The following is a 23,655-nucleotide window of genomic DNA, read 5'->3' as shown; positions in this document are numbered from 1 at the left end:
TATTTTGCTTTATTCGCCGTCGTTCTTGTTTTGAGATGACCATATACTTTGTTTTGTCTTCATTTATTTTTAGACTGATGTTTAATGCAGCTTCTTCAAAGCTCGAGAAAATATCCTTAATTTCTAATGTTGATTGTGCTACTGCGTCTACGTCATCGGCAAAGGCGAGTATGATTTTTGCACTCCGAGAAGTTATGTCTGGTTTGATTTTTGGATAAATTTTTCGCATGGCATATTCTAAGGCTAGGTTAAACAACAATGGGGACAATGGATCTCCCTGTCTCAGTCCAGAATTTACGCAGAAAGCATTTGATATTTTTCCCCCTATTCTAACTTGTGTAAAGGAGTTACTTACACACATTTGTGTTACCGCAGCTAGTTTCTTGGGTACGCCGAGCTCGATCATTGCCTTCCATAATGTTGCCCGATTAATTGAATCATAAGCCTGTTTGAAGTCTATAAAGATCTGATGAACGTCCTGATTATATTCCCAATACTTTTCAAGCATTTTTCTTATGGTAAATAGTTGATCAATAGTCGATCTGCCAGACCTGAAACCACACTGGTAGTCACCAACTATTTCTTCGGCGTATGGTACTAATGTTTTTAATAATATCGAAGCTAATATTATATACGTAGTGTTGATTAGTGAGATTCCTCTGTAATTCATGCATGATTCCTTTTTTCCTTTCGACATTATTTCTTGTTGCCAGGCCTTTTCTATTAATTGATGGATTCTACTTATGAGTTCATGACCGCCTGTTTTAATTAGCTCGGCATCAATATTGTCCAGACCAGGGGATTTATCGTTTTTAAGCGTTTTTATGGCATGCGTAATTTCTTCCATGCTTGGTAGGGGTATATCTAATTCGGCCGTTTGATACTCATGTTCTCCGTTGTTTCCACCATTTTCATTGTTTTCATCAGTGAAATTTTGGATAATCAGGAGCTCTTCAAATTATTAAGCCCATCTTTCTATTATTTTGTTTTCGGCAGCCAGCATTTCTCACTTTTTATCTCTCACGAAGTTGGTTGTCCTTATATACGAGCCTCTCTTATGTTGTCTTACCCCTCTGTAGAAATTTTTACTTTGATTGTGTCTGTGTTCTCCTTCTACTTTTTCAATTTGTTGTTGTAAATATTGTCTCTTTTTTTGCCTGTGTTCTAGCTGCGGCTCTCTCTCTCTCTGTGGAATCGTGTATGTTTTTCTTCTGATGGGTTCGACAGATAATCAATTCTTCTTTTGTTTGTTTCTTTTAGTGTTCTTTCACATTCCTCGTCGAGCCATTTTTTCTTTTTTGTTTTTTTTGGTTCTTCCGATAGATTTCTCTGCTGCTTCTGTAATAGTTGTTTTTATGGAGTTCCATCGCTGATCTACATGTTTAGTTTAATTTTCACTTATTTCCAAAACCTGAAACCTATTTCTTAATTCTACTTGGTACTGTCTTTGGTTATTTTCTTCTTTCAACTTCGCCACATTCCATCTTTCGATCTTGGTGTGCTTATCTATTGTTTGTGTTGAAGTTCTTGTTTTGAGCTTGGCCTTTACGAGAAAATGGTCTGTGTCGCTATCTGCCCTCTAACACTGGATACCATAGGCTTAAACAGGCTTAAGGATGGACTTATAGTATCTATAATAAAACGTTGTTTCCAATGACAGTTTTGATTTTCGGCCAATTAGCCGATATTTGTCATCTTCGGTTTGAGGAAGGAGTCAATTTTCAACATATACAGAAGGGCATGTTTCGCTTTAGCAAATGTTACGTGAAGTTATTTAGATTTATTAGATATGATGCGTCGTCACATTTTTAACAATTGCTGAATTCTATTTACGTTTGATTGAAACTTGAGGCTGTTGATGGATCTGTGTGGTATGCCAGAATAGTAGTATCGTCTGCATACGTTGCTACTGTACAAGAGATTTATTAGTGGCCAAAGATACTGCCTTGAGTGACGCCTGGTTATATAGGACATAGGATATATTTCAGTACACGTGGTTCCTTGTTTTACCAGGAAGTGTTTATTTTCTAGAGGGGATTTTAAGAACCGCAAGTGAGGATAGAGTAGGAGCTTCTTTCGTTTTATTTGAAGTCCTCTATTCCAAACCTTATCGAATGCTTGTCCAAGTAATGAAGCTAAAAATAGGACAAAACCTCGCAATTTTTACAGAATGGATCGATTTGCTTAAAAATTTGAGAATAAGTAGTGGATAGTCCAAGGATCAAAATCTATATAATGCCAAAAGGCGCTTTTACCATATGGGTGGTTGCCACCCCATCTCGGGGGTGGAAATTTTTATTATATTTTGATCGCAAGAATTGGTAAAAACATTCATTATAAGCAAAAAACATTCTATACATTTTTTTGATAAAATTAATAGTTTTCGATTTATTCGCTATCGAAAGTGTTAGTTTTATATCGAAAAAATCCATGTTTTTAATCAGTTTTCTGCTAATAGGTAACTCAAAAAGTTTTCGTTTTATCAAAACAACTTTACTTAACAAAAATGTACCTTTTGAAAAAATAAACACAACCGATTTTTTTTATTTTCTTTAAGACCAATAGTAATCGAGCTATACTTTATTATATGTTGGCTCTTCTTCGTCAAATGCTAAATATTGTAGTTTCAAAGTCAAATGACGGGAAAACTATGCATTTTTCGAGGTTAACTTGTTGAAACTAATTTAAAGTATTTAAAAACGTGTATCTCCAGAAATAAAAAAAAATCTCCAGCTAAAAAAATTAAGTGACTTATAATGAAAAGAATGTCAGTCCCTATTTTTTTCAGCAAAAAAGTGATCGTAAACAACTCCCTAATCACCCCCCTAATTAAAATTTGTCATTGACCTGATTTGTATTTCTTGATTTATGTATTGATAATAGGTTCTAGAAGTTTGATCGACTTAGAATGATCAATTTAAAAAAAAATGGAGTTAAAAACGAATAACGAGTTTTTGTAATTTGGTAAAAAATGCCCATTTCTTCAGAATAGAAAGATTAGCATCAGAGATACGAAAAAATATTTAAATATGATATTGTAGCTTATTCAATTCCCAAGAACTTGGTTTGCAAAAATTTTTTACGGCAAAAATTGAGTGAGCTATTGACAATTAAAAATTGTAATATCATGCAAAAACCACCTTTACCAACCCTTTCAATGCCACCTCTTTTTGTGACTGAGAATTTTAAAAGGATTTAATATTAATAGCCTCTTGTAAGAACCTACAAAATTCTTTTTAACGAACTTTCTAAGATAAAAAATAAAAAAGTTACGATTAAAAAATCAATATATTTTTTTGAAAAAAAAAGGAGAAATCTAACTGGAAGCATAATAATGTAAGTTAGCTGTGTTTTAATGTAAGTGTTTTTAGTAATTGGACTTGGATTTATTCTTCTTTATTTATGTATTTGGCTATTTATTATGTATTACTAGATTCTAGAAGTTTGACTGGCTTAGAATGATTAGGTTTAAAAAAACTGAAATTTAAAGCGAATAACGAATGTTTGCAATTTGGTAAAAAATTCCATTTTCTTCAGAATAGAAAGATTAGCATCAGAGATACGAAAAAATGTTTAAATATGAAATTGTAGGTAATTACATTCCCAAGAAACTTTCGATAGCGAATAAATCAAAAACTATTAATTTTATCAAAAAAATGTATAGAACGTTTTTTGCTTAGAATGAATGTTTTTATTAACTTTTGCGGTCAAAATATAATAAAAAATTTCCACCCCCATGGTAAAAGCGCCTGTCGGCATCATATAGATTTTGATCCATGGACTATCCACTACTTATTCTCAAATTTTCAAGCAAATCGATCCATTTTGTAAAAATTGCGAGGTGAAAAGCTTTGGTTCCTGGACTATGAGACGTGTCAATGAAAGCAGCTGAGTAATATCTTTTGTCGTTTAAATCTTTGTTTATCTTGTTAACCAGTCGATGCACTTGTTCTGTAGTTCCATGCTTGTCACGGAAACTAAATTGGTGTTCGATAATTATTTTGTCTTTGGTCTTTGACTATTATCATTTTTAACCGTTTCATGTACAGCTTTTCAAATAGTTTGCGGAGGATAGACAAAAGACTTTTAGGCCGGTAGAAAGATAGATTCTCTGGCGTTTTTCTGGGTTCAAGGAGTACTTAGTAGAATTTGTGCCACCTTCCAGGTGTTAGGAAAGTAACTTAAATGCAGAATTGCATTGAATATAAAAGTTACTGGTTTTATGCACTTATCCGTGACTTAATTCAGAATCTTGCCAGGAATTAGGTCCAGACAGGGGGCTTTTTGATGTTGATTTCTTTCACCATTTTTTGTTTTACTTGTTTTAAAGTAAATTTGGTGTGAGGCAAGCCCATTTGAAACGAAGCTGTTAAAAATTTAGTTAATTCGTTTCTTTCTGTGTGGAGAATACGTTTTGAAGGTGCTTGTCAAGTAGGTGCTTTGTCAAATAGGTACTTTGTCTTTATCGTTCCTAGCCCAGTTTTTAGCATCATCTGGATGGATTAAGTTGGGACCACTTGAGTTTCCTTGTATCTTTCCAAAGTAAATAATATGTAGCTTCGATTGGAGATAGAGCTTGTAGGTATTCTTGAATTCCAAGATTTTCTTTATGCATTAATTCTTTTAACTCCTTCATTGCGTTATTAAATTGTTTCTTATTATCTTCCGTTCTTATTGTTGCCAATTTTTCCGTAGCTGTCGTTTTTCTGCAATGTTTTGTTTAATTGTGAGAGATACATTATTTCCTTTTGGGGGTAATATGTACGTAGTCAGGAGTCGCATCCCAAGCTGAAATTTGTATGGATTTTGTTAGGGTAAAAACATGCCGAAGATACATGGATGAGCGCGGTGTAGGTCGCGATCGCGGTCGCTACATCGATATCAAAACAAACCTTCATTTTCTTATGAGATCGCACATACCAAGGATGTGTCACCCGTTCACCCTCGCGACTTTGCATCGCGGTTTACAGCGATGTCGATGCCAAAACAGGATGCGAAAATTATCTTCGGTGTGTTCTGCCCGTCATCAATGTAAACCTCGACCGCGATCGCGTCGTACACCGCGCTCATTCATGTATCTTCGGCGTGTTTTTACCCTTAGAATCACTCCCGCTGATTCTATTGCGAGATCAGGCGTTTTAGTTTTTCTCTCAAAATTGAGACAAATTTGTCTTACTGCTATGCAAATTCAGTTGTTGTTCTTTATCTAAGATGTATTAAGATAACATTGTTACTAATATTAATGTAGGAAACAGAGGTTGAACTTCGCAAAATGGACATAAATCCGGTTTTATTTTTTTTTCCTGTATATCAAGGGGTGCTTATTATGAGGCTAACTTTTTCTTAAAAAATATCGCCCCGGAACCCCCCTTTTCATCCCTTTAAAGAGGATAATTTGTGATTTTTGCACAACGTAGCCTTCCTGTACGTTTTGCAAAAAATTTACTTAATAGTAAAATGACGAGGACCATATTTCCTACTATTTATTTCCCGACAGCATATGTTTATCACCACCGTTTAGTGGGGGTTGCGCCCCAAAGTTGACAAGTTTTTAAAAAAGATGTTTTAAAAAAAATATTATTCCCTTATACTAAGGAAAATTAAGAATAAACCAGGGGAGATTAATCACAAATAAGTGGCTGATTTTTTGGTATAGGTTTCATTTAAGGGCAATTGCCCATTTTTTAATTACAGGGTGTTACATTTTAAAAACCCCTTTTTATACCATCTGAACCGCCTATGCTAGAGTAAAAAAACTTTCAGCGATTATCCATGTACTGGTGTTATTTACAAATTTCTATAATGCATCCCCATTTTTTTCCGGAACCACCCAAAAAAAAGGAGAATTAATAAAGAAAGTGATTTTTTTGGAATCCTTCACACCATGCCCTTTATTAAAATGCATCATATATCATTTTGTGCACGTTCTTATTACCCATGCATGCACACCAAAAGCGATTTCTTGATGTAGCCAAAGCTAAAGTTTCACCCTGTAGCCAAAAAAATAATTAAAGGGGGTTAAAAATTTTTTTCTTTGATTTTTGTTCCATATGGAGGTATGCTCCATCAATAGGGTTTTTCATAAATATATATAATTATTGCAAAATCTCTTCGGAAACTACCACTATCCTTGAAAATAAACTGCAGAAGCTAACTCTATCCCTTGGAGAGCATATTTTTACGATTTTATCATTACCAATGCATTTTTTTAAGCAAAACTTATACAGAATTAAAGATCACTATTTTCGATACAAATAAGATCCTATGTATTTTTTTCGTATAAGCATAAGCAACCGTTACGGCACAGTGGCGCCGTAAACCTCAGAAATGCTTTGGCGGGCTCCAGTTTTTGTTTTTTTTTTCGTCACCTATTCATTTTATTGATAACGTACTTATGGAAAATAAAAGAACACACTGTCTGCTGCACATTATGGCCTATGCATATTTTATTTTCTTGCCACCCTAAAGTCACAGTGGTGGCCCAAAATCAATGTTTGATTATTTTCTTTATTAATTCTCCTGTTTTTTGGGGTGGTTTCGGAAAAAAAATGGGGATGCATTATAGAAATTTGTAAATAACACCAGTACATCGATAATCACTGATTTTTTTTTACTCTAGCATAGGCTGTTCAGATGGTATAAAAAGGGGTTTTTTTTAATGTAACACCCTGTAATTAAAAAATTGGCAATCTCCCTTAAGAGGATGGGTACGTATTTTCGGCTGCAATGCTATTCAAATGGGGATTAATTTTTTTCGAATCCTGAGAAAACAAAAAAGTATTTTTGAAAAATTTAAACGCAGAATGAAAGATTACGTTATTGGCGAGGGCCGAAAGTCCCTGAGAACTTCTATAATGTTTATTTTAATTAAGTTACAGGGGTGAAAAACTAAAAGAAAATGTAGTGTGATTTTGAATTTCAAATATCTTATTCAAAAGAATCTTTTTATTTACTCTAAGGGACTTTCGGCCCTCGGTAATAGTATAGTCTTTCCTTCTGCGTTTAAATTTTTTAAAAATATTTATTGGTTTTTCAGGATTCGAAAAAAATAAACAAAATGTCCGTTGTAATATTTCCAAATCTATCTTTGTCATACGACGCACTCAGTCGAATAGAATACTGTCAGCATACTGTCAGTCAGACAATGACAATCAGTGACAATTTTAAATATTTGACATGGCATCGGGAATATTTTGATTGAGTTGTTGATTAAATAATATTGATATAATATAGTGTATTTGATAAATAATTGATTTAAGACGTGAACTTAATAAAAAGTTATTTATTGTGTATTATTTGTGGAAGATCCAAGCAGAGAATACATCAGGATAATATATTCTGTGATCCAAGTATTTTGTTGTTAAAGATGTTTAAAATTGTAAGTGTTCCATAGTAACAATATATTATTAAAAAATCACCTAAACACTTTTCCTCTTTTCTCGATTGAGTATTAGTTTTTGTTGTACAATTATTACAATCACTGAATACATAGTTAGTGAAAAAATTATCACATTTATTAACTGAATTAATAATTTGCAATTATAAAAATAACAGTTATTCAAGAACATTCAAAAGCCATCTCTTTAAATTAATGTGTGTGTGTTTAGATTTATGACCTTGGATTGAACCAATTGGCCAGCTCAATTTTTTTTTTATTTTCATAGACACAATTTCCTAATTTTAACTGATATACAATATATTTTAATAATTACAAACATAACATACATTACATTAAAAATACATACTAATATTACACACTATTACTAAATACTTATACTAAACCACTAATTGATATTAATTTTTTTTTCAGCGCTAAGACCTAAACCCGATTCAACCTCGCGGAGGTTTAGGCCTTCTTTGTGATTTTTTTTGCTTTTTTTTACTTGTTGTTTTTTTTATTGTTTTTTTAATATTTATTTCTTTTTTTTATCATTTTTTTTTCTTTTTTTTGTTTTTTTTTATATATTTTTTCTTATATATTTTTTTTAAATATCAATTTTCATATTTTTTAAGTGGTTATAAACAATTTTATACTAATTTATATTTCGTGTACATAAAATGGAATTTAAATTGGTGGGGAGAGTAACTCATACTGTTTGTAGATTCTTATATAACTGTTGATTCAGCATCTGGAAGTTTGCGCAATCGAAAATCACATGCTCTAATGTACCCAACTCCCCGCAAATGCAGTTTTGAGAAGTGGCCAACCCTAGTTTATTTTTGTGAACTGGATATAAACCATGTTTGTTCCTTGCTCTATTTAAGGTTTTAATGAAGTGCTGATTTGTAATGTCGTTAAACCACGGTTTTCTATAATTTTTTGGTTGGATATCATGAAATCGTGTACCTTTAAGAGAGATATCATATTCCAGTTGCCATTGCTCCATTTGTTTTTTCTTAAACCGTTGTCGTAGATCAGTGACTGGCATTAATGGTTTTTCTATCGTTTCCCCTGTTGTAGTAGCATCCTTGGCAAGTCTATCCACTATTTCATTTCCGTTAATTCCATAACGAGCCTTAATCCAAACCAAAGAAATTTGTTTACCTGTATTCGTAAGTAACTGGATTGTTTCTAAAATTTTTTTGACATCACACAAAAATTGTCGTCTAAGATGCAAAGGAGGCTCTGCTGCTTCGATTTCTAAAATATTTGTTGGTGTGCTTTGTATACATCCAAGACAAAGTCGTAAACACTTATTTTTTATTTTTTCCAATATCTCCAATTGAGTTAAATTTGCATTTCCATATAAAATACAACCATAGTCAATCACTGAACGTATTAGTGCTCTATAGAAGATTAGTGATATATTTGGATCGGCTCCCCACTTTGTGTGGCTAAAAGCTCTTAGTACATTTATTGCGTTTTCACATTTTTTTGACAAATGATGAATACGTTCTTTTCAAGAGAGCTTTTGATTTAAAATTATGCCAAGGTATTTAACAGATGTTTTATATGGGAATGTGAAAGGTCCTATATTAATTTGGTTTGGTGGTTGATAACGTCTTCTCGTAAATGAACACATGACTGATTTATCTTGAGAGATGCTGAATCCATTTCTTTGTGACCATTCAGCAATTCTTTCTGTGGCGTTTTCTAATGCATTTATTGAAGCTTTTATCGACTTCTTTTCCGTATAAATGCAAAAGTCGTCTGCGTACTGAAGTATTCTAGTTTCTTCGGTAATAGAACTAGTAACATCAGCAGTGTACAGAATAAACAATAATGGACTTAAAATACTTCCTTGAGGCAATCCAATTGATGTTGATTTGGGCGTACCTATCACTCCATTTATATTTAAATACACTTTTATATCAAGGTATAACTTCATTAAGTTCGCAATAACCCCTTCTGGAATTCCTATGGCGTATAATTTATCTGTCAATATGTCTAGATTAACTACATCATATGCTCCCTTAATGTCTAAAAATAGGCAGGAGATTGAGTTGTTACGAGTAAATGCTAATTGTACATCAGCAACAAATGATGTTGTAACTTCTTGAGTTGAACGTCCTCTTCTGAATGCATATTGGACTGCTGATAATAATTGATTTTTCTCCAGCCAGTGTTCTAACCTGTTTTTAATAAGTCGTTCGTACGTTTTCATTATACAAGACCCCAATGCAATAGGTCTGTAGGAGTCTGCAGAATCTCTAGGTTTATTAGGTTTAAGAATAGGTACTATTAAATATTTTTTCCAATCGTCTGGTATGTTCGACTTGTTTGTATATATACTGTTATAAATGCCTAATAAGCGCTGCTTAGTTATAACTGGAATCTCAGCAATCATTGGGTAATGGATGTTGTCTATTCCGGGAGACGTATTATTTCTTTTCTTACACGCTTGTTGTAATTCGTTCATTGTGAAAGGTTTATTTAGCATGTGATCATTTATATAATAATTTTTGAACCCTCTTGGTTTTTCTTTAACCCAATTCGGACAGATTTTACTATGAAAATATTCTGTCCAGTCTCCCCACTCTATTTGATGTCTATTTGCTTGTTTCCTGTTTTTGAATCTGTTTAATTTAGCCCAAACATCTTTCATTGGAGTATTTTTGTTCAAACTTTCACAATATGATTTCCAACTAGCTCTTTTTGCTTCATTTGTAATTCTTTTAACGATCGCATCTTGATTTTGATACTTATTAAGATTATCCAAATTTGGATTCCCTTTATATTTACTAAATAACTGCTTGAGTTTCGTTACTGCATCTTGGCAGTCATTATTCCACCATGGTTTGCATTTTTCCCAAGTATTTCGTTTATTTGCACTCTATTTTGGTATAGCTACGGTAGCTGCTTCGTTCATATCTTCTAATAATTTGTCATAACTATCGTCAATAACATTCGATGATTTTTCATATAACAAAGTGCTAAATTTTCTCCAGTCTGCCTTGTTAATTTTCCATATTTTATGACTTTTTGTTGGTGGTGGCGTTCCTCTAAGTTGACATCTCATGAGTATTGGCAAATGGTTAGAGCCATGGGGATCTTGAAGTACCTCCCACTGAAATAATTGACTGATATTTTGAGAGCATATAATAATATCAATAGCACTTTTTCTTTGGCCTGGTCTAGTAACAAGGGTTGGTTCCCCTGTGTTTAAAAATACAAGATTTAATGAGTTTATTGCTTCTAACAGGTTTCTTCCTTCAAAATCTTCTAGATCTGATCCAAAAGCCGAATGATGCGAATTAAAATCCCCACCAATTATACATGGTTTTGGTATGCTATTAAAAAAATTAAGAAATTGTGTCAGTGTAACTCTACTCAAAGGTTTTATGTAAACTGAAACAAGATAAACTTCCTTAAATTGACCAATCCGAACACATACACACCTAGCCATAATCTTTTCCATTTGAGGTAAATCTATCTCAGAAAAACTAATTTCATCCTTAATTAAAATTGCTACACCAGCTTTTCCATCTTCTCTATCTAAACGTGATCTATAACCTACGAAATTATAATAAATATTTGAAAAAAATGAATAACCATTTTCAATTTCGTTGCAAAACGAAAATACAGCCGAACCATATTCTAGTCCAATCAGAGAGTGCATCAAGCACCTCTACCGGTTTCGAAACTTATTAGTCTCTCATCAGGAGGCACATATGCTGCTCTCCCTGATTCAACCAAAACAAAACCCCAGCGTTCAGTCCCGGATTGCAACAAACGAAATGGCATAGATGCCCTAGCGGCAACTGCTAGCAAAAAGACTAAGTTTTCACTCTAATGGCATATAAAACAACATAATGCTATTCTACACCCCACCAGAATGAACACAATGGGAACCTTCTCAAACCAGACAAGGTTCCCATTGTTTTCATTCTGGTGGGGTGTAGAATAGCATTATGTTGTTTTATACGCCATTAGAGTGAAAACTTAGTCTTAATAAATATTTGGTTTAAACCAAGTCTCCGAAAGAAGACCTATATTGATTTTATATTCATGAAGTAAATACTCCAAATTACATTTACTTGAAACTGCCGATCGGCAGTTCCATTGTGTAATAGAAAACGTTTTGTTCATGTCTGCGAGCTTAATCCCTGTTTATTGAGTCTGTCCTTAATAATATTAACCACTTCAAACTGTTGAACATTTAAAATATTATCCCTATTTAAAGACTTTAATATATCCATAACTAATTCAAATACTAATGTTATCGTTTCTGTTTCTGACATTTCATTCGTTTTAATAATATTCTCTCGGTAAGATTCTTGACTTAAAATACCCCCTTGTATCCCAGCGATTTCAATTGGTTTAGTTATTTTGATTGCTTCATTAATACAAGGATCAGGTGTTTGAGGCCTGGCCCTTTTCGTTGGATTTCTATAGATAGTGTATTTATGGGAATCTATGGGGCTAGACTGCGAAAAACCTGAAGAATATGGAAGAGCAGCTTGACTGGGAAGGAGTGGAAAAGCTTTTTGAGACGCTAATTCTGTGGGAAATTGAGGATTTAATGTTTTATTTTCACTAGTAGTTGCATTTGCATATGTTCTATTGGGGATTAATTTAATTGCGTCATTGTATGTTAAATTTTTTTGAGACATAATATCTTTAATAGTTTTTTGCCTCAGATATTCAGGACACAGCTGAAAATTTGTAGTTAAATGATCTCCTTTGCACTGAAGGCATTTATTGTTTGGGTTTTCCGTGAATTTGGAGGATAAATGTTCACCGTGACATTTGAAACATCTAGACTTACCACGACACTGTCCACCTAGGTGTCCGTAACGATGGCAATTAAAACACAAAATTACTTTCTGTACAAATAGTTCGACCGGAATTAATACCTTATTAATAACTACATACTTAGGTAAACTTTGTGCCCTAAAAGTCACAATAATACTTTTAGTTGGAACATATACCGTAGTATTATTCTCAACAATTTTCCTTTTTAATCTTTTGTCTTCTACTACTGTAAATTTACAGTGGTAGTCATAGGCTTTAATTTTATTTTTTAACTCCTCATCTGAAATGTCTTTATCAATATCACTTAAAATACCCTGACGATGAATCATAAATTTAGGTACATAAGCCTCAAGTTTATTTTCAGTAAACCTTTTTGATTTATTTTGATCTACTAAAAAATTGGCCCATTTTGACTCTCCAAAAACTACTTTTACTCGATGTTTTCCTGCCAAATCGATTCTTTTTATTTTATTATCCAGTTCCGGCCAATTTTTTAATATTATGTCACCAACCCTAATCGCATTTAAACGTAAATCACTTTTATTTTCAATTATTACTTCAAAAGGACCTGTGTCAGTTTGTAAATATTTATAGGTAGTTCTAATGTCATTTGTATTTAATTGGGACGAGTTTGACGAAATATGAAGTTGATTTTTACTTACGTTTGAGCTGCTATTAACATTTTTTTTAATATCGATACCTGAAACCGCTGTTATTTCCATATTATTATTCTGTTCTTCTCTAAACTTGTAAAATTCGTCCTCTCCGGGATCGGGAGGGTCACCGTCACGGTGTCCGCTATCAAGATTTAATCGCTTCGAACGCTAAAACTGACTTATATTTATATAAAACTTAAACTATAACTAAATTAACGAAACTAAAAAAGAAAATTTAACGGATGTAACTAATAAAAACTGCTAATAAATTTAAATTTTCGAGAGGAACTTTGAAATGCGTCTTTACACTTTGACAGTAGTTTGACGTTTTTTTCTTTAAATTAATGATGACTTTTTTAAGTAGAATGACATTCTAGTAATGTTTACATATCCATACCAGTGTGAATTTTACTACACGTAATTTGCCGTGTAAAGACAGAAAAACTAGGGATACCCGTAAAATATTTGCGATCGAATTATGTACCGATGTCCTTAAATGAAACCTATACCAAAAAATCAGTCACTTATTTGTGATTAATTGCCGTAGGGTTTCTTCTTAATTTTCATTACAGTTAGCGAAAAATCATTTTTTTAAAACATCTTTTTTAAAAATTTGTCAACTTTGGGGCGCCACCCCCGCTAAACGGTGGGTGATAGACATATTCTGTCGAGAAAGAAATAGTAGGAAATATAGTCCTCTTCATTTTACTAATAAATAATTTTTTTGCAAAACGTACAGGAAGGGCTACGTTTCGCAAAAACCACAAATTATCCCCTCTATACGGATGAAAAGGGGGTTCTGGGGCGAAATGTTTTAAGAAAAAGTTAGTCTCATAATAAGCACCCCTTGATATACCAAAAAAAAACGGACTTATGTCCATTTTGCAAGGTTCAACCTCTGTTTCCTACACTATATCGGTAAATGGTCTGATAAAAAGTCAAAACATGATTCGGCTGTACCTACATTTTTTGGTTTCGATGCCTTTCATGATGCATAAGTCTATTTTAAACTTTTTAACGATTTTGAAGTTGGGAATATAAATAATAAAACAATGTCAATATTCTAAAAGTTAAATTTAATAACTAGTTACATAATTCAATTAGTTATGACGTGTTTTGTATTTTTGTTGGTTTATGTAAGGAAGTAGTTATAACAAATGACTGAACTTTCCCTGTACAATCATTTTGCGTAAAATTAAAGACAATTAGAGCACAATTCCCCAACGGATTCAGATAACTATAACTATTAAAGACTTTTACAATGCTTTTACTATATTATTTCCATTTAAATTAGAATGCAATGAGAAAAGCGATTAAATTATTCATGGGCAATGGGCAATTTAAAAACACCATTTTCTTATGCACAAGATATTATTCGCGATAATTATTGTACGAACAACGTAGCTTTACCAATGCTATGGTTATAATGTGCAATGTGCAGGGTATGTAAACAAAATCATTTGTTATTGCCGTTCTAGTTATTTCTATAATACTGATAGATCAGAGAAGTTACGATTATATCAAGTACCTCTTTGATTAGATCAAAGCATTTCATTTATAGTACAGGGCGCATCTGTTTTGAGATGGACGTTGAGAGGTGACTCAAATTTTTTTGCAGAAATTGCTTGAAAATAAATCAAATAATAATATTTGAGTTATCCTCCCACTCAAAATGGTCCGGAACATTGTTTAAATAATCAAAATGTCAAAATATGAAGGAAAAATTCGATTTTTTATTGGTTTTTTGATTATAACTTTAAAAGTATTCATTTCTGAGAAAAGTTGTACTGACATAAAAGTTGCGAAATTAAATTTCCTACAATTGGTTAAAAATTTAAAAAATAGCCACCCTTGTTGCAAAATAGCAATAATTCCTAAAAAAACCATACAAAAACAAGTATTCGCATTTTACGTTTTTCAACCATTTGTGCTACACATAGGACCTTCATATTTTACCCAGAAAAACTTTATAATATAATAAAACGACACTGCAAATTTCATTAAGATCGGTTTAATAGATTTTGCAAAATAAATTTTGCAATCCAGCTTTCGCAAAAAAAATTCATTTTTTTTTAAATGTTGCAGGACTGAAAATAAAGCAGATAGCAAGTTTATTTTTTTTGCTTATAGAAGTGTACTGTACCTTTCATTTGCAATTTGCAAAATTAAAATCGATTAACTACCACGGCGTCAGGAAATTTTTAAAATAAACATTAATTTTTGGTGCTACGCGCAGGACAGCGGTATTCGATTCACACAAGTTGATTTCCACCAAAATTTCTTCCAATCTTTATCTAATATATTATTTTCTTACTCTATATTTTGTTGTATTTTAATATTTTAATTCCACAAAAATCAAACGTATTTTATTATTGTTTGTGAAATATTGTTTAAACAATTGCATATATTTAAAAATAATAAATTTTTAGTCTCTAAGTTAAAATATATGAACAAAGAACGTTTTTGCTAAAAAAAGTGTTATTTCAAAGGATAGAGTATGTGTTTTTATTTTGCAATAAACAAATTTATTTATTTATATCGAAATTTAATAAAAATTAAAATGTATTAATCATTATCAAAGGTCATTGGAACGCCCAATCAGAGCAAACTATCCGCTGTCCTGCGCGTAACACCAATAATTAATGTTTATTTAAAAAAATTCCTGACGCCGTGGTAGTTAATAGATTTTAATTTTGCAAATTGCAAATGAAAGGTACAGTACACTTCTATAAGCAAAAAAAATTCAACTTGCTATCTGCTTTATTTTCAGTCCTGTATATCTATCTATCTAATTAGCCTTCTTCGGTCCATCATTGGACATAGGCCTCCCCAATCCTTTTCCATTCTTCTCTGTCTGTCGCTACAGTTATCCACCTAGAGCCCACGTGCTTCTTGACATCATCTGCCCATCTCATTTGTGGTCTTCCTCTGCTTCGTTTATATTCCCACGGTCTCCAATTTATGAAAATTTTGTTCCATCGGTCTTCCTTTTGTCTTATAGTGTGTCCGGCAAATCTCCATTTCAACTTTGCAACTTCTTGTCTAACATCCCTAACTTTGGTTTTCTCTCTTATCCACTCGTTTCTCTTTTTATCCAATAGTCTTATGTGCAACATTTGCCTTTCCATTGCTCTTTGCGTCTTTATGATCTTGTCCATGTTTGCTTTTGTAAACGTCCACGTTTGGGAACCGTAAGTGAGAACAGGGAGTACGCATTGATTGTATACCTCGGTATTAAGATGTTGTGGATATCTTTTGTTTTTAAGGATGTAGCTTAGTTTTCCAAATGCCGCCCATGCCAGTCTAACTCGTCTTTTGATCTCTGCTGTTTGGTTTTCCTTGTTAAGTTTTATAATTTGACCAAGATATATATATATATATATATATATATATATATATATATATATATATATATATAATCGTGAACTTGTTCTATTTCATCTTGTCCGATCCTCATTGTGATGTCCTCATCTGTATTTGTTATGATTTTGGTCTTGCAGTAATTCATATTAAGGCCTATCTTTCCGGCTTCTATGTCCAGTTCTTTCATCATTTCAAACAATTCTTCTTTTTTATCGGTTATCAATACGATGTCATCGGCGTACCTTAGGCTGATGCCACATTATGCGTTTTGACCGGATGCGGTGAAAGCGCATCCGTTTCCAACGCAACCGGACCGACCTGTCACACTATGCGTTTAGTCTGGTGCAGTTTGTAAGCGCGTACCGATGACTCAAAACGCATCCGTTTCTAACGCAATCGGACCGATCTGTCACACTATGCGTTTTCACCGGATGCGGCGGAAACGCATCCGGTCAAAACGCATAATGTGGCATCGGCCTTAGGTGGTTCAAGCGTTGTGCACAAATTTTTATACCTTTTTCTTCCCATTCTAATCTTTTAAAGATATCTTCCAGAACCTGATTGAAAAGTTTAGGTGATATTGTGTCACCCTGTCTTACGCCTCTATTTATTTTAATTGATGGTGTTCCTTCGTGTACTTTAATTGTTGTTGTGGCATCTTTATATATATTGGCTATTAGGTCTGTATATCTGTGGTCAATTCTGCTGTTAATCAAAGAACTTTTCACTGCCCAATGTTCGACACTGTCAAAAGCCTTTTCGAAATCTATGAACGCTACATATAGAGGGGTGTTGTATTCATTTGCTCGTTCTATAAGGATTTTCATACTTAATAAATGATCACTTGTGCTAAATCCCTTTCTAAAACCAGCTTGTTGTTTCGATTGGTATCCGTCGAATTTTGTCGTCAATCTATTGGTTAAAATTTTTGTTAGGAGTTTATACATTACATTGAGGAGTGTTATAGGACGGTAGTTTTTTATATCTGCTTTGTCCCCTTTCTTGTGTAAGATGGTTACAGATTCCTTCCAGTTGTTTGGGATTCTTTTTTCTTTTAATATTTTGTTAAAAAGGGAATAGAGAGTATTAATTACCACTTTTTCACCATACTTCAGCATCTCTGTAGTTATCTTTTCAGTCCTGTAACATTTTGAAAAAATGAATTTTTTTTGCGAAAGCTGGATTGCAAAATTTATTTTGCAAAATCTATTAAGCCGATCTTAATGAAATTTGCAGTGTTGTTTTATTATATTCTAAAGTTTTTCTGGGTAAAATATGAAGAGCCTATGTATAGCACAAATTGTTGAAAAACGTAAAATGCAAATACTTGTTTTTGTATGGTTTTTTTCGCAATTATTGCTATTTTGCAACAAGGGTGACTATTTTTAAAATTTTTAAGTAATTCTATATTGTAGGAAATTTAATTACACAACTTTTTTGTCAGTACAACTTTTCTCGAAAATGAATAATTTTAGAGTTATAATCAAAAAACGAAGAAAAAAATCGAATTTTTCCTTTATTTTTTGACATTTTGATTATTTAAACAATGTTCCGGACCTTTTTGAGAGGGAGGATAACTTAAATATTATTATTTGAGTTATTTTCAAGCAATTTCTGCAAAAAAATTTGAGTCACCCCTCAACGTCCAAATGTACTAATATTTTTACAGATGCGCCCTGGTTTATTAGCACTAAATCCACCGGGATAAATCAACATTTAATTACAGCACCGAGAGACTTGCAACTTGTGCATTGTGCTCAGGATGATGATGAGGAAAAAGCCTACTTTAGAAAAATGGGTAGAAATGCACAATTGAATTTTAAGTGCATAAAATGGATCCAAAACTGTATAAACATGTCAAAAAAAGCATACATATTAAGGCCAATTTTAGTCCAGAAAGCCACTGCGCATCCGCTAGGAAAAATATTCTAATTCGGATTTTTTGCACAATCTTACTCAAAAAGGACTCCTTTTAACAAATTTGCATGTTGCCAGGACTAAAAGGTGGTCAAAAAATTTTTAAACGTTTTTTTTTTGTTTTTTTCCTAAAATTATTTTTTTCGCATGGAAAAAAGTTTTTTTAGGTTTTTTGGATCATTCCAAACAGAAAAGGCCTTTAGTGACTTTTCTCTAAAAATGATAGTTTTTGACATATAAGCGATTAAAAATTGAAAAATTGCGAAATCGGTCATTTTTAACCCTCAAAAACTATGTGAAAAATTGAAAATTTGAATGTTGCCAAGGTAAGTAGATATTCTTTTTGCAATACAATATTCAAAACTCCTTTGTTTTTTAATTGCTAATCAAGCGTGCGCGACACTGTTTTCCACCGACAGTATGGTGCAAATGAAAGGAATAAATTCGTTATTCCGTAAACCGGCGAGATTAAGGAAAAATCCCGAAACAGGTCGATTTTTATTTTTAAGGTATGATATTGTGGCATATATGGTATACTAGTGACGTCATCCACCTGGGCGTGATGACGTAATCGATGATTTTTTTAAATAAGAATAGGGGTCGTGTGGTAGCTCATTTGAAAGGCTCTTCAATTCTCTATTCAGTAATGTAAACATTTACATAATTATTTATACAGTGTGTCCTTCTACTTATGTTTTTGTGAAATAATTTAATTTAATAAATATTTTTTGGACACCCTGTATAAATAATTATGTAAATGTTTATATTACTGAATAGTGAATTGAAGAACCTTTCAAATGAGCTAGCACTCGACCCCTATTCTCATTTAAAAAAATCATCGATTACGTCATCACGTCCAGATGGATGACGTCACTAGTATACGATATATGCCACAATATCATAACTTAAAAATAAAAATTGACCTGTTTCGGGATTTTTCCTTAAAGTAGCCGGTTTACGAAATAACGAATTTATTCCTTTCATTTGCACCATACTGTCGGTGGAAAATAGTGCCGCGTACGCTTGATTAGCAATTAAAAAACAAAGGAGTTTTGAATATTGTATTGCAAAAAACTCTTCGGGATTTCATCAATCGATGCTTAAAGAATATCTACCTATCTTGGCAACATTCAAATTTTCAGTTTTTCACATAGTTTTTGAGGGTTAAAAATGGCCGATTTCGCAATTTTTCAATTTTTAATCGCTTATGTCAAAAATTATCATTTTTAGAGAAAAGTCACTAAAGACCTTTTCTGTTTAGAATGATCCAAAAAACCTAAGAAAACTCTTTTCCATGCAAAAAAAATAATTTTAGAAAAAAAAACAAAAAAAAAACGTTTAAAAAATTTTTGACCACCTTTTGGTCCTGGCAACATGCAAATTTGTTAAAAGGAGTCCTTTTTGAGTAAGACTGTGCAAAAAATCCGAATTAGAATATTTTTCCTAGCGGATGCGCAGTGGCTTTCTGGACTATTTTTGTTACTCGGGGTTTTTGGGATCACTGAACACGACTACAATCGACCACTCGCTTTGGCTTTTGTAGATTTCCATAAAGACTTTGACACGGTAGAATTGGAAAAAATTCTGGAAGCATTACAAGCATGCCGCATTGACTACCGATATACAAAGTTAATTTACAATACATACAAGAACGCAACTATGTCGGTGAAACTACATAAAAACACGGACCATATCCCAATCGGCAGAGGAGTCTGACAGGGCGATACCTTATCGCCTAAACTGTTTACCGCAGTACTAGAATATGTTTGTAAAAAACTTAACTAGGAAGAGCGAGGCCTGAATATTGACGGTAGAAGATTAACAAATTTGAAATTCGCAGACGACATAGTTTTATTCTCTGACAACCTCAAGGAGATATGTACAATTCTACATGAACTTCAGTTAGTGTGTGCCAGTGTAGGTCTTAAAATAAACATTTCCAAAACAAAATTCATGACAAATCTAGTACCAAGCGGAAATATCAATATTGGATTGGAGACAACGAAGTAGAGCTAGTGGAAAAATACATATATCTTGGACACGAAATAAAGATCACAAGAGACAACCAAACATGCGAACTACGAACAAGAATAAACCTAGCATGGACAGCCTATGGAAAACTCAAAGACATCTTTAAAAGCGATATACCAATTTCTTTAAAACGTAAAACATTTGACCAATGTGTGTTGCCTTATGGTGCCGAAACTTTGACATTGACAGCTACAACTTCTAAAATGCTGCAAATAGCTCAGAGGAAAATGGGAAGGTCAGTGCTGAGTATATCGCTTCGTGACCGAGTTAAAAATGAAGACTTAAGACGAAGAACAGGAGTTACTGATGTAATTTCCCGAATTGCCACCCTGAAATGGAACTGGGCCGGACATGTCGCCCGAATCAGTGATGGGAGGTGGACAAAGAGATTACTTGAGTGGATGCCGAGATTAGACAAAAGAAGTAGAGGAAGACCACCTACTCGTTGGATTAATGATTTTAAGAAAATGTCAAGAAATTGGATGCAAAGTGCTCAAAATTGAACACAATGGACAAAAATGAGGGAGGCCTATGTCCAGCAGTAGACGCAAATGGCTGGAGGAGGAGGAGGAGGATGATGATGATGATGATGATGAACACGACTACGCCATTAGAACCCACCCCCGGAGCACCTGGTGCCCAGGGCACGTCATCTTCTGGAATTTCAAGGGATTTCGGCATTAAATTGATGCAAATAGGTTACTCGGGAGGTTTTCGGGGTTGCTAAAAACGAATACGCCATCATAACCGACACCCGAAGCACTTGGTGTCTAGGGTTTCGTCATCTTCTGGAGTTTTGAGCGAGATCAGAACCAAATTGATGCAAACATATTACATGGGTAGTTTTATGGGTTACTGAACACGAATGCGCCATCCGAACTGATAGAACTGATCCCCGGACCACCTGGTACCCAAGGTCACTGCTAAGGCATGGTATCTTCTGTAGTTTGAAGTGTTTTGGGCACACGGTGCACCGGAAGTTGGTTCTGATGGCGTATTCTTGTTCAGCGACCCCAAAAAACCCTCCGAGTAATCTGTTTGCATCAATTTAGTGCTGAAAACATTCGGAACCTCAGATGACATGCCTTAGCAGTGAACCGGGGCACCAGCTGCTCCAGTGCTCTCAACGAACCATAAATATAAAAAACAAAAAATTATTGACTAGCGTGATCCATTCTTCTTTCTTCTTCAGACTTCAGTAATCCAACTTTGGACATGGGCCTCCCCCAATTCAATCCAGTGTTGTCTATTTTGCGCCACCTGTTTTCAGTTGTGTCCTCCAAACTTCTTTATGTCATCTCTTTATGTAGAGCACCACACTCTCGGCGAAGTTACTTCGGCAAAGTTGACCGAAGTCCAAGTACCCATCACTACACACTCGTTCAACTTCACGGGGAACACATTCAAGCGGTGCGATACCGACTTCGATCCCTTTGACACTGACGCGCGAACCCACAGAGAACGGAAGTAGAACGAAGCGAAGCAAAGTTGTAAGAAGTCGCTGTCTACACTCTCGTACTTGCTTAACTTCGATGAACTTCGCCGAGAGTGTGGTGCTCGCTTTAGAATTAAGTCGAAAGAGGACATTGAAAAAGATAAGGTAACGGTGCTCTTTGTGGCATCCTTAAAAGGGAACTTTTTTGAAAATTTCAAAGAGACTTCAGAGCAACAATTATTAAATAATTATACAATTTCAAATTATTGATCAGTTTAATATTTTTTAATTATAAAAATTGTTTCAGCTACAATCATCTGCTGTCATTATCTGGTGCTAGTATCTTCAAATAATATGCAGGTTAGTACTAAATCCGATTGATATGTATATTTTTTATTAACAAAAAATAAAAACCTTTCTTTCTTTTTCTTGCAACACAAAATTCAATCTTATTCTTGAATATCTTTAACAAACTTTATACAGTGCGGTGTAATAAGTGTTGCCCCCCCCCCTGTTAACTTGTTTATTTTAAGAATATAAGCAAAACGCTCAGACAGGTCGATTTTTAAACTAACCATAGTATGTTATAGCATCAACGTTTCGAACTTTACGGGATCCCTCTTCAGGTGACAGGTATAACTTTGATTTTTTAAAATGGTAAGGTACATCATGTGACACCTCATTTAACAGCTTTTGAAATACTGATTTCAAAAATGTATAATACTTTAATCCTTTTTGAGATCGTACGCGCAAAATTTCGGTCAAACTCTTTTTAAACGCATTTATTTTTTTCGAATTCTGAGGAAACTAATAATTATTTTTGAAAAATTTAAACGCAGAATGAAAGATTAGATTATTACCGAAGGCTGACAGTCCCATAGAATAAACAAAAAGTTTCTTTTGAATGATATATTTGAAATTAAAAATCACACTAAATTTTCTCTTTTTTGCACCACTGTGACTTATTAAAATAAACATTATAGGAGTTCTCAGGGACTTTGGACCATTGAGAATACTCTAATATTTCATTCTGATTCGAAAAAAATGATTGCATTTAGAAAGAATTCGACCGAAATTTTGCGCCTACGCTCTCAAACAGGATTAAAGTATTATACATTTTTGAAATCAGTATTTTAAGAGCTTTTAAATGAGGTGTCACATGATGTACTTTTCCATTTAAAAAAATCAAAGTTATGGCTGTCACCTGAAGAGGGATCGAGTAAAGTTCGAAACGTTGATGCTATAATATACTATGTTTAATTTAAAAATCGACTTGTCCGAGCGTTTTGCTTATATCATTAAAATAAACAAGTTAACAGGGGGTGACAACACTTATTCCACCGCACTGTATAGTATGTGGCAAGTATCTCTCTCATTCATTGGTTACAACACAACCTCCGTCATATACCTACTTTCATCATCATCATTTTCCTTGCCGTTATTCCTATGCTTAGTCGGCTTCTACAATTACATTTCTCCATAAGTTTCTGTCTTGAGTCATACCAATATCAGTTTCCTTTACCAACATGTCTTGCCTAAACTTCTTACCTCAGGTTTCCTTTAGTTTTCCTCTATATCTCCTTTCAGATCAGCACTCATTCTTAATTTTATCTTTTTAAAGTTATACTTCTTTAGGCGCGATTGAGAGTAGAATTTCATAATACTGCGCGCATGCGTACACAGACAGTATGGCGTTTAGTTGCTAAATCTTTTTAGTTATGTATAATTATATCAGTGCAGAAAAGGTGTGAAAAGAATATATTAGTGTTTTTAGTAAATATATTTATTACAATTTTTGTGTCTTTGGATTTGTCTTCCTCAGGAGTAAGATGAGTATTATTAAAACATTTTATTGTATATTTATTATACTTCACCTTGCCTGTTTGTTACCGTGAATTGTCATTAGGTACCTACGTCCGAACCGATACAGACACAGTCCTCGTAGCGTATTTGGTATAGCATTCGGCCAGAGATCGAGAGGTCTTGAGTTCGAATCCAGTGCAATCATATACTTTTTTTTTGAAAGCGGTAAGCACAAAATTAGTTTGGTGTTTAAA

The 23,655-nt window shown here is 33.5% G+C and overlaps 1 protein-coding gene across 1 annotated transcript in view; it reads left to right on the top strand.

Annotated features, from left to right (window-relative positions):
• Positions 1-23,655, top strand: part of LOC114327525 (uncharacterized) — a 132,163-nt gene that overhangs the window by 78,912 nt on the left and 29,596 nt on the right. The window contains exon 3 of the mRNA XM_028276192.2: positions 21,906-21,958. Within this exon, the coding sequence (XP_028131993.1) occupies positions 21,906-21,958 (53 nt within the window). The remainder of the gene's footprint in view (positions 1-21,905; positions 21,959-23,655) is intronic.

Source organism: Diabrotica virgifera, chromosome 4 (assembly GCF_917563875.1).
Source record: "Diabrotica virgifera virgifera chromosome 4, PGI_DIABVI_V3a".
NCBI lineage: Eukaryota > Metazoa > Arthropoda > Insecta > Coleoptera > Chrysomelidae > Diabrotica > Diabrotica virgifera.
Note: the sequence above shows the minus strand (reverse complement) of the source record. Positions and strands in the feature narration are given on the sequence as shown.